Source organism: Ovis aries, chromosome 10 (assembly GCF_016772045.2).
Source record: "Ovis aries strain OAR_USU_Benz2616 breed Rambouillet chromosome 10, ARS-UI_Ramb_v3.0, whole genome shotgun sequence".
Taxonomy (NCBI): Eukaryota; Metazoa; Chordata; class Mammalia; order Artiodactyla; family Bovidae; genus Ovis; species Ovis aries.
The window spans coordinates 76,348,496-76,360,598 of NC_056063.1; the positions used below are offsets into that span (position 1 = coordinate 76,348,496).

At 38.6% G+C, this 12,103-nt stretch overlaps 1 protein-coding gene across 2 annotated transcripts in view; it reads left to right on the forward strand.

Annotated features, from left to right (window-relative positions):
* Window positions 1–12,103, forward strand: part of PCCA (propionyl-CoA carboxylase subunit alpha) — a 378,551-nt gene that overhangs the window by 207,741 nt on the left and 158,707 nt on the right. For both annotated transcript variants that reach the window (XM_015098256.3, XM_060394658.1), the window contains exon 17: window positions 10,446–10,556. In XM_015098256.3, coding sequence (XP_014953742.2) covers window positions 10,446–10,556 — 111 coding nt within the window. The remainder of the gene's footprint in view (window positions 1–10,445; window positions 10,557–12,103) is intronic.

Here is a 12,103-nt window from a genome sequence, read left to right on the forward strand (position 1 = left end):
GGGTGTTGGTGCTTGATTCACCTTCCCCATCCTTCATCCCCTAAATCACCAAACTCCATCTGCCTCCCAGACATCTCTCAAGTGTGGCTGAGAGATTTATTTCTCCTGTCTCCTATCTCATCTGCTCCCTAACTGTGGGCTGAGGCCTTACAATTTTCTAGCACATCTCCTGCAGTTGACAGCTTGCTTTTCCCCATCTTCACTCTTGAACCTTCCCAATCCCAAAAGTAGCAGCAGCACCAGAGTGATTCCCGGAATGCACAAATATACTCATGTCTGCCCTTTTTCAGCCATTCTGGTTGCTCTCAAGATAAAGTGAAGTCTTTGCTGGGCTGTTAGACCCTGAATATTCCTGTTTGACTTCTCTGGTGCACCAATCCTCTGTCCATACCCTTTGGCCTTGGTGTCCTTCTTTTGGGTTTCCCAGATGGCGCTAGTGGTAAAGAACCAACCTGCCAGTGCAGGAGATGTAAAAGACGTGGGTTCTATCCCTGAGTCAGGAAGATCCCCTGGAGGAGGGCATGGCAGCCCACTCCAGTATTCTTGCCTGGAGAATCCCATGGACAGAGGAGCCTGGTGGGCTATAGAACAGAGGATCGCACAGAGTCGTCCTTCTTTTAGTCCTCTTCATAGAAACGCCTGGTGGTATTCACTTTCTACCAAAATGAAAATTCTTAAATACTCTTAAGTTCCTCTCTAATATTACCCGTTTTTGTGTCCTTCTGCACCTTTTTCTGTTTTCTTTCCCAGCCAGTTCTCTTTGCTCTTCCTAGGACACTGCATCTGTCATTTCCTGTACATAGAAATCTCGCTGGCAAGTCGTAACTCTTTTCTTCTTCCAAAGTGATTTAGTTTTGTCTGTTTGTGAAACATATGACAGAGGGATTGCTTTCCTCTGTATAGCTTGAACTCTTTCATGGTATCTTCTGTTTTAAATTCTTGCCTACGCAGTTTGTCTTTCTAAGCATCCTAATGCTTTGCTTTTTAATAAATTGCTCTTTGTTTTTGTGTAGCAAACCATCACTTAGGGACTTTGATGGTAGTCGATTGATTAAGACTCTGTGCTTCCATTGCAGGGGGCACGGGTTTGATCCCTGATCAGGGAACTAAGACCCCCATGGAAGTGGAAAAAACAATCACCTGTAATATAGGCAAATGTCAACTTTTGCAATGATTTGTTAGCTGTATTGGTGTAATCAGAAGTTGTTATACTTTTTGATAGTTCCTCATAGAGATATACATAATTACAAAAACCCTTCAAAACATTAGTTATTCAGTATGGACCAAGTCATTACCTACAAAGCAAGGTTGAGATAACTATGCATTTCTCCTGGGCACGTACTGTGAAAGATATTTATTAGATTACTGTCTGTATGTGAAAACTTCTCCCATGGAATAAATAAAGGAGTAGCATTAAAATTTGAATTTTGGGACTTTCTCTAAACGTTCTGAAATAGTTTGGATAGGCTGAAAATTGGATTTTATAAAATTATACACGTGATTATCTTCTGAGTCAGGAAGAGAGATGCTCAGAAGTTTTCATATGGTTGCTAGTCTAATATAAAGAGATGGATAGAAGAATGCCTGGAAAGATGTGTTAAGTTGTTCATGTGTGTTGGCTCAGAGATAGCAAGTCATATTGAGAATGACTTTTCTCCCCCATATGTACCCATTAGGGTACAAGGTAACCTGCTGTAACAGAGAGTCTTAAATCCAGTGGTATAAATAAGATTGAAATTCATCTACTTCTCATTTAATGGTCGGGCTGGTCTGCACTGATGGAGCAAGTGAGTATCCTGTGGCCATTGTTCCAGGAGAAACACAGACCTGTCTCTTTCCGCCCCCACGCACCCCCTACACCTGCCTTGTTTCTCCCCTTCATCTGCATTGCCAAAGCCCAGTGCCTGCAGTTTATCAGGGAGCCCATGGGAAGAAGGGAGGAAAGGAAGATCAAGCAGTCCTTTTTTTCATGTAAGTGAGACTGCACTTGGATACATTTCTTTAACTTAGACTCTTTTTTCCTTGGAATTAGTGGGTCCTGTCTAGATGCAACACAGATGAGAAAATGGAGTCTGTCTGGGTGGTCTTTTATTTAGTTAGGATTCTACTGTGGAAAGATAAAATGTAAAATTTAGGGAAATCCTGCAGTCTGTCACAACATACTTATGTATTTAAAATTTTATTTGATATGTATTACTATTATAATTTTCCACAGTTTATTGTGATCCACACATTCAAAGGCTAGTGGTTTTCCACACTTTAAGGAGTTCATGATCTGAGCCACAGTCAGTTCCCAGTCTTATTTTTGCTGACTGTATAGAGCTTCTCCATCTTTGGCTGCAAAGAGTATAATCAATCTGATTTGGGTGTTGACCATCTGGTGATGTCCATGTGTAGAGTCTTCTCTTATGTTGTTGGAAGAGGGTGTTTGCTATGACCAGTGCGTTCTCTTGGCAAAACTCTATTAGCCTTCCCCTGCTTCATTCCGTATTCCAAGGCCAAATTTGCCTGTTACTCCAGGTGTTTCTTGACCTCCTACTTTTGCATTCCAGTCTCCTGTAATGAAAAGGACATCTTTTTTGGGTGTTAGTTCTAAAAGGTCTTGTAGGTCTTCATAGAACCCTGCAACTTCAGCTTCTTCAGCGTTACTGGTTGGGGCATAGGCTTGGATTACCGTGATATTGAATGGTTTGCCTTGGAAACAAACAGAGATCATTCTGTTGTTTTTGAGATTGCATCCAAGTACTGCATTTCAGACTCTTTTGTTGACCATGATGGCTACTCCATTTCTTCTAAGGGATTCCTGCCCACAGTAGTAGATATAATAATCATCTGAGTTAAATTGACCCATTCCAGTCCATTTTAGTTCACTGATCCCTAGAATGTCAACGTTCACTCTTGCCATCTCCTGTTTGACCACTTCCAGTTTGCCTTGATTCATGGACCTAACATTCCAGGTTCCTATGCAATATTGCTCTTTATAGCATCAGACCTTGCTTCTATCACCAGTCACATCCACAACTGAACTATGGAAAATTCTGAAAGAGATGGGAATCCCAGACCACTTGACCTGCCTCTTGAGAAACCTATATGTAGGTCAGGAAGTAACAGTTAGAACTGGGCATGGAACTACAGACTGGTTCCAAATAGGAAAAGGAGTACGTCAAGGCTGTATATTGTCACCCTGCTTATTTAACTGCTATGCAGAGTACATCATGAGAAACGCTGGACTGGAAGAAACACAAGCTGGAATCAAGATTGCTGGGAGAAAAATCAGTAATCTCAGATATGCAGATGGAACCACCCTTAGGGCAGAAAGTGAAGAGGAACTAAAAGTACTCTTGATGAAAGTAAAAGAGGAGAGTGAAAAAGTTGGCTTAAAGCTCAACATTCAGAAAACGAAGATCATGGCATCTGGTCCCATCACTTCATGAGAAATAGATGGGGAAACAGTGGGAAAAGTGTCAGACTTTATTTTTTTGGGCTCCAAAATCACTGCAGATGGTGATTGCAGCCATGAAACTAAAAGACACTTACTCCTTGGAAGGAATGTTATGACCAACCTAGATACAATATTCAAAAGCAGAGACATTACTTTGCCAACAAAGGTCCATCTAGTCAAGGCTATGGTTTTTCCACTGGTCGTGTATGGATGTGACAGTTGGACTGTGAAGAAAGCTGAGCACTGAAGAATTGATGCTTTCGAACTGTGGTGTTGGAGAAGACTCTTGAGAGTCCATTGGACAGCAAGGAGATCCAACCAGCCCAACCTAAGGAGACCAGTCCTGGGTGTTCATTCGAAGGAATGATGCTAAAGCTGAAACTCCAGTAGCTTGGCCACCTCATGCCAAGAGTTGACTCATTGGAAAAGACTCTGATGCTGGGAGGGATTGAGGGCAGGAGGAGAAGGGGGTGACAGAGGATGAGATGGCTGAATGGCATCACTGCCTCGATGGACTTGAGTCTGAGTGAACTCCGGGAGATGGTGATGGACAGGGAGGCCTGGTGTGCTGCAGTTCATGGAGTTGCAAAGGGTCATACATGACTGAGCAACTGAACTGAACTATTATAATTTATAGTGTAGTAAACATTCAGTGAATGGTTCAGTCTCTTTGGATCACAGTTTTCTTATTCATGTCTTCTTTTTCGTGCTCATTTTCTTATTCTATCACTGGTTACTATAAGTTCCCCCAATTCATATAGAATACAGTTTACTTTCATTTTCCTTCCTGTGATATCTGACTCCTGCATGAGTATTAGGTGTGGAGAAATTACTGATAGGTATAGATTAATTTGCTTGGAACAACATTGTTAACACTTGGTAGCAGATATGGGCAAATTTTTGGTAAAGGGCCAGAGAAGAAATATGTTAGACTTTGTGGGTCTCATGGTCTCCATTGCAACCACTCGGCTCTACTGTTGAAGGATGAAGACAACCTTGTATAAACACTGCTGTGTTTCAGTAAAACTTTATTTACAATCTGAACCGTAGGCCGTAGTTTGCTGATCTTGCTTATAGGATGAGCACACCCTCCAGGTAGAATTAGATGTAAGCTTAAGTTTGTGGAGCTTACATTCTTACAGAAAATGAACTAGAAGATAGGTAGGTCAGTGTTGTTAAGCTTCTGTCTGTTGTTTATTAATTACATGTTGTCTTCTGCTCTATATTTATTCTCATATAGAAGGATAATGATGAGCACAATAATAGTCTTTTTTGAGTGCCCTACATTGTGGTAAACATTATTTCATTTGTACCTCATGGCAGTCATACAGTTCAGTTCAGTCACTCAGTCGTTTCCTACTCTTTGCGACCCCATGAATTGCAGCATGCCAGGCCTCCCTGTCCATCATCAATTGCCGGAGTTCACTCAGATTCACGTCCATCGAGTCAGTGATACCATCCAGCCATCTCATCTTCTGTCGTCCCCTTCTCCTCCTACCCCCAATCCCTCCCAGCATCAGGGTCTCATGAGGTGGTCAAAGTACTGGAGTTTCAGCTTTGGCATCATTCCTTCCAAAGAACACCCAGGACTGATCTCCTTTAGAATGGATTGGTTGGATCTCCTTGCAATCCAAAGGACTCCCAAGAGTCTTCTCCAACACCACAGTTCAAAAGCATCAATTCTTCGGTGCTCAGCTTTCTTCACAGTCCAACTCTCACATCCATACATGACCACTGGAAAAACCATAGCCTTGACTAGACGGACCTGTCTCTGCTTTTTAATATACTTTGTGGTTTGGTCATAACTTTCCTTCCAAGAAGTAAGCGTCTTTTAGTTTCATCGCTGCAATCACCATCTGCAGTGATTTTGGAGCCCCCCAAAATAAAGTCTGATACTGTTTCCCCATCTATTTGCCATGAATTGATGGGACCAGATGCCATGATCTTTGTTTTCTGAATGTTGAGCTTTAAGCCAACTTTTTCACTCTCCTCTTTCACTTTCATCAAGAGGGTTTTCAGTTCCTCTTCACTTTCTGCCATAAGGGTGGTGTCATCTGCATATCTGAGGTTATTGATATTTCTCCTGGCAATCTTGATGCCTAAATAGGCTTTGTTATTTATCACCATTTCACAAATGAGGACATTAAAACTTTGAGAGTTTAAATAGCTTACTCAGAGTGAGAGGTCAATTAAGTACTTGAACCTGAGCTATTCTTTGCCTACTTTGTATTTATTGTATAGGGAACGATTCTGTAAGGCTTGAATAGCCAGAACAGAATCAGGCTTTCTAGGTTTGTTAGAAGCATAGTAGTAGAAATTGTAACTATTCAGTGGGTTAAAGAATTGAAAGGAATTAACAAACCTCTTTGTTTACTTCAACTCTATAATATACTGCAATTGCCCTTCTAGTGGACGCCTGATCTAATACCTGCTTTCCCTAATAGCTGGTTTTAAGATGCCTCTTCACTCTGCCTTTTATTCCTACTTAATATTTTTGTAATAAACCTCCTTCATAAACTCTTCTGTATCATGTATTCCTCCTTGTGCCATTCATGTCCCTCCATAGGGGTTACCCTATTTTAACTTCACTTTGGAGTAGTCATTGTGTTGTTGTTTGTTTAGTCGCCACGTCGTGTCCAGCTCTTTTGAAAACCCATGGACTGCAGTCTGCCAGGCTCCTCTGTTGATGGGAGTTCTAGGCAAGAATGCTGGAGTGAGTTGCCATTTCCTTCCCTTTGAAGCAGTCATTGTGTCCTGAGCTCAATTTTTCCTTCTTGATCATCAGGTTTTTTCTTCTCTTTGTCCTCTCTGTCCTCCACCTTTCCCATCCCTCCAACTCTCTCCTTTCTTCTCTTACTTATTTTGAAGGATAGTTGACATATAATCAACTACTCATATTTAAAGCATTCAATTTGGTGAGTTTTGACGTATGTATAGACCTGTGAAGCCATCACCATAAGCAAAAGACTGAACATTTCTATCATCTCCCAAAGTTTCCTCATGGCCTTTGCAGTCCACCCTCTCTCTGACCCTGTCCTAATGCTTCCTGTAGGTTGCATTTAATATGCATTATTTTTGGTCTTGCTTCTTTCTTTAATTCAGCATAATAATTTTGAGATTCATCCTTGTTGTGTATATGAGGAGATTCACTTCTTCTTATCAGTTCAGTTGTGTCCGACCCTTTGTGACCCCATGGACTGCACCACACTAGGCCTCCCTGTCTATCACCAACTCCTAGAGCTTGCTGAAACTCATGTCCATCGAGTCAGTGATACCATCCAACCATCTCTTCCTCTGTGGTCTTCTCCTTCTGCCTTCCATCTTTCCCAGCATCAGGGTCTTTTCAAATTAGCCAGCTCTTCACATCCAGTGGCCAAAATATTCGAGTTTCAGCTGCAGCATCAGTCCTTCCAGTTAACATTCAAAACTGATTTCCTTTGGGATGGATCTCCCTGCAGTCCAAGAGACTCTCAGGAGCTTCTCCAACAACACAATTCAAAAGCATCAGTTCTTTGGTGCTCAGCTTTCTTCACAGTCCAACTCTCACATGCATACATGACTACTGGAAAAACCATAGCTTTGACTAGTCAGACTTTTGTTGGCTAAGTAATGTTTGTGTTTTAATATGCTGTCTAGGTTGGTCCTAGCTTTTCTTCCAAGGAGCAAATGTCTTTTAATTTCATGGCTGCAGTCACCGTCTGCAGTGATTTTGGATTCTTTTTATAGTCAAGCGGAATTTCATTGTATGAACAAACCACATTTTGTTAATTCATTCTTTATTGATGGGTTATTTAGACTGTTTCCAGTTTTTCACTTTGCAAATAAAGCTGTTAATATCTGTGTGTCAGTATTTGTATAGGCATATGTTTTTATTTTAACTTGTGTAAATAATTAGGAGTGAATTATCTGAATTATATGATGAGTATATGTTTAACTTTTAAAGAAACCTTCATACAGTCCAAAGTGGAAGTAAACCAAAATATACCAATTTCTTTCCCCATGCCCACCATCACAGAGTGTGATGTTCCACTTGTACCACATATCTATTGACACTTAGTATTATATTTTAACTTTCAACCACTTAAATTGGTATTTGGGTATATTTCCATATATTTTTTTGACAGTGTTGAACATCTTGTACTTGCTGGCCATTTGTATATATTTTTTGAAATGCCTGCTTATATCTTTTGCTTATTTAAACAAAACATTGTTTTTTAACACCAAAAACACTTTGTATTGAGGTATAACCAATTAACAATGTTGTGGTAGTTTCAGGTGTATAGTGAAGGGACCCAGCCATATATATACATTGTATCCATTCTCCCCACTCCCATCCAGACTGGCATATAACATTGAGCAGAGTTCCATGTGCTATAGGATAGGTTTGTGTTGGTTTTCCATTTTCAGTATAGTTGGTGTATGTGACCTTGCCTCTTTTTTTAAAGCCTGGTTTGTTCATCATCATATTGTTGTAATTGTTCTTTATATAGTCCAGTTACAAGTTTCTTATTTGAAATATATGTTGTGAATATTTTCTCTCTCTGTAGTTTGCTGTTTCATTTTCTTAACTAAATCCTTTGAAGAGCAGACTTTTAAATTTTGATGGAGTATGATTTGTTGGTATACTTTTTTTTTATGGTTCATGGGTTTTGTATACTGTCTAAGAATCTGTTCCCTACCTCAAGATTTTTCTCCTTTATTTCCTTTTGTAAGTCTTATAGTTTTAGGCTTGTGACCCAATTTGAGTTAATTTTTATGTATCCTGTGAGTTAGGGTTGAGGTTCATCTTCTGTTTTTCCCAAATGCATATCTAGTGGTTCTACCATTTACTGAAAAGACATTGATGTCCCCATTAAATTGACATGGCCATCATAGGGTTCTTGAGTCTACATTTCGTGTTTTATTGCTGCCTCAAGTTCAGATTTTTTGTTATCACTTCAAATCAAGGAGATAAGTAATTTTGCATGGTTTTTGTTAGGTCATAGGACATTAATAATACATTTATGCATATCATAAGAATTATATATATATTTAATTTAAATTTATTTACTTTAATTGGAGGCTAATTACTTTACAATATTGTATTGGTTTTGCCATACATCAACATGAATCCACCATGGGTGTACATGTGTTCCCAATTGTGAACCCCCCTCCCACCTCCCTCCCCGTACCATCCCTGTGGGTCATCCCAGCGCACCAGCCCCAAGCATCCTGTATCCTGCATCGAACCTGGACTGGCGATTTGTTTCTTATATGATATTATACATTGTTTCAATGCCATTCTCCCAAATCATCCCACCCTCTCCCTCTCCCACAGAGTCCAAAACTGTTCGATACATCTGGGTCTCTTTTGCTGTCTTGCATACAGGGTCATCATTGCCATCTTTCTAAATTCCATATATATGTGTTAGTATACTGTATTGGCGTTTTTCTTTCTGGCTTACTTCACTCTGTATAATAGGCTCCAGTTTCATCCACCTCATTAGAACTGATTCAAGTGTATTCTTTTTAATGGCTGAGTAATACTCCAGCTTTCTTATCCATTCATCTGCTGATGGACATCTAGGTTGCTTCCATGTCCTGGCTATTATAAACAGTGCTCCGATGAACACTGGGGTACACATGTCTCTTTCATTTCTGGTTTTCTCAGTGTGTATGCCCAGCAGTGGGATTTCTGGGTCATAAGGCAGTTCTATTTCCAGTTTTTTAAGGAATCTCCACACTGTTCTCCATAGTGGCTGTACTACTTTGCATTCCCACCAACAGTGTAAGAGGGTTCCCTTTTCTCCACACCCTCTCCAGCATTAATTGCTTGTAGACTTTTGGATCGCAGCCATTCTGACTGGCATGAAGTGGTACCTCATTGTGGTTTTGATTTGCATTTCTCTGATAATAAGTGATGTTGAGCATCTTTTCATGTGTTTGTTAGCCATCCGTATGTCTTCTTTGGAGAAATGTCTGTTTAGTTCTTTAGCCCATATTTTGATTGGGTCGTTTATTTTTCTGGAATTGAGCGGCAGGAGTTGCTTGTATATTTTTGAGATTAGTTGTTTGTCAGTTGCTTCATTTGCTATTATTTTCTCCCATTCTGAAGGCTGTCTTTTCACCTTGCTTATAGTTTTCTTTGTTGTGCAGAAGCTTTTAAGTTTAGTTAGATCCCATTTGTTTATTTTTTGCTTTTATTTCCAATATTCTGGGAGGTGGGCCATAGAGGATCCTGCTGTGATTTATGTCTGAGAGTGTTTTGCCTATGTTTTCTTCTGGGAGTTTTATAGTTTCTGGTCTTACATTTAGATCTTTAATCCATTTTGAGTTTATTTTTGTGTATGATGTTAGAAAGTGTTCTAGTTTCATTCTTTTACAAGTGGTTGACCAGTTTTCCCAGCACCAGTTGTTAAAGAGATTATCTTTAATCCATTGTATATTCTTGCCTCCTTTGTCAAAGATAAGGTGTCCATAGGTGCATGGATTTATCTCTGGGCTTTCTATTTTGTTCCATTGATCTATATTTCTGTCTTTGTTCCAGTACCATCCTGTCTTGATGACTGTGGCTTTGTAGTAGAGCCTGAAGTCAGGCAGGTTGATTTCCTCCAGTTCCATTCTTATTTGTCAAGATTGCTTTGGCTATTTGAGGTTTTTTGTATTTCCATACAAATTGTGAAATTATTTGTTCTGCTGCTGCTGCTGCTGTTCTAGCTCTGTGAAAAATACCATTGGTAGCTTGATAGGGATTGCATTGAATCTAGATTGCTTTAGGTAGTATACTTATTTTCACTATATTGATTCTTCCGATCCATGAACATGGTATATTTTCCATCTATTAGTGTCCTCTTTGATTTCTTTCACCAGTGTTTGATAGTTTTCTATATATAGGTCTTTAGTTTCTTTAGGTAGATATATTCCTAAGTATTTTATTCTTTCCATTGCAATGGTGAATGGGATTAGGAATTATATTTTTAACTGACTCATTGATTTTCAATTCCATCTATTATTTTATTTTTAGGTGTTACACATAATATCGCATTGCTTCGAGAGGTGATAATCAACTCACGCTTTATAGAAGGAAACATCAACACTAAATTTCTTTCTGATGTATATCCTGATGGCTTTAAAGGTTTGTATATATTGAAATATTTTAGTGTATTAAAGTTATTATTTTTATACTTTATTACAATGGATGTTTTCTTCTCTTCTAAAATTAGGGCTTTTCGCCTATGTTGTGCTTGATACTAATATATTAATACTTAGAGTATCCTAGGCTATTGACATTCATGATTTTCAGTATTCATGAGTGACTCATGAATGTGTAATGGTCTATAATTTTTTTAAGTGAGAAATTCAGCTAGTTTGTGGAATGTTGTGTTTCTGAAAGCCAATACAGATTTGTATTCCCTGCTGATAAGAATTATATGGGATCTCTTCTTTAATGTTAACACTGCATCTTTATGAAAATGAGCACTGAACATTTCAGACTACCAGGTGCTATTCCTATTAATGAAAATGGAGATGGTCAAGAAGATGAAGGTTTTATTCTGAAAATTGAGTTTTGAGTAAAGTAATGAATGGACTGTGAAACTTAGCACTGCAGGGTTACCCATGAGTGTTTCCAGGTAGCAAAAGTTACTCATCAAGTGAGAGTCAGAGAAAACCCTTGAGTGAGCATCAAAAACATGGTTAACACGGTATTAAGATGCTGACAGCACTTACTTGAGACTTACTAGAAATGTTCAAGTGAAGGCCAGAAAGCTGTCCATATGTTTCTAATCAACTTGGGTACATATGAAGATTAGATCTTCTCTCACAATTGTTATGTGTTCTTCATATCCATTTAAAGTGTTTTAATATATAAAATGACTCATTCATTTTAGGAGCTGTATGTAGATTCAGGTCAGCTTCATGTAGAGATATTAAATACATTTACAAAGCAATATCTTACCAAGGAATTTATTATGGAGTGTTTGTAAGACTAACTGGGGATTACTGATTTGATTGTTATTTCAGAACTCTAGTGTTATAGGCCTTTATCATTAGTACCAAGAAAAATAAAGTGTTTTATTTTGGAACTTGAAACAAAGACCAATAAGTCATCATGTTCTTTTTCCCGAACTTTTGAATTTTTAGAAGCATAAATTACAACCTTAACATGATTGCACTTTTCTCCTTATGTGATTATTTCATTAATATCTCTTGTTTTCATGAAGTCAAATGCCACCTATGTTTTTGCTTTTTATTGTATCCCTAGAACTAAAGCAGACCCTAAATAAATATTTGTTGAATTAATGAAAGGAATGGTGCTCATAATGTAGGTGAGAAGGTGTCCCCTTGACTATTTTGAATTAACTGTATGTGTATTCAGATTACAAATTTGTTTTGATCCTAAAGTTTTGGCTTCTTGTCCTGTCTAAACTTTTAATTCAAAGTTGTTGTCAGTTGTGAAGTGGACTTGGATTTCCATGTGCATTTGCGTCCTCCTGGCTTACATGAAACAGTAGGCAGGAGGAGATGACAGATCAAAATATTGTGTGTGTACATGGATATTTATGTATACATTTACACATTTATATATGTGTTTATGCATATTTGGTGTTATATCCCATTACCATGGAACATTTAAAATTTCTAATTGGAGTTGGTTACTCTGTGATATATCTTTAGCAGCAA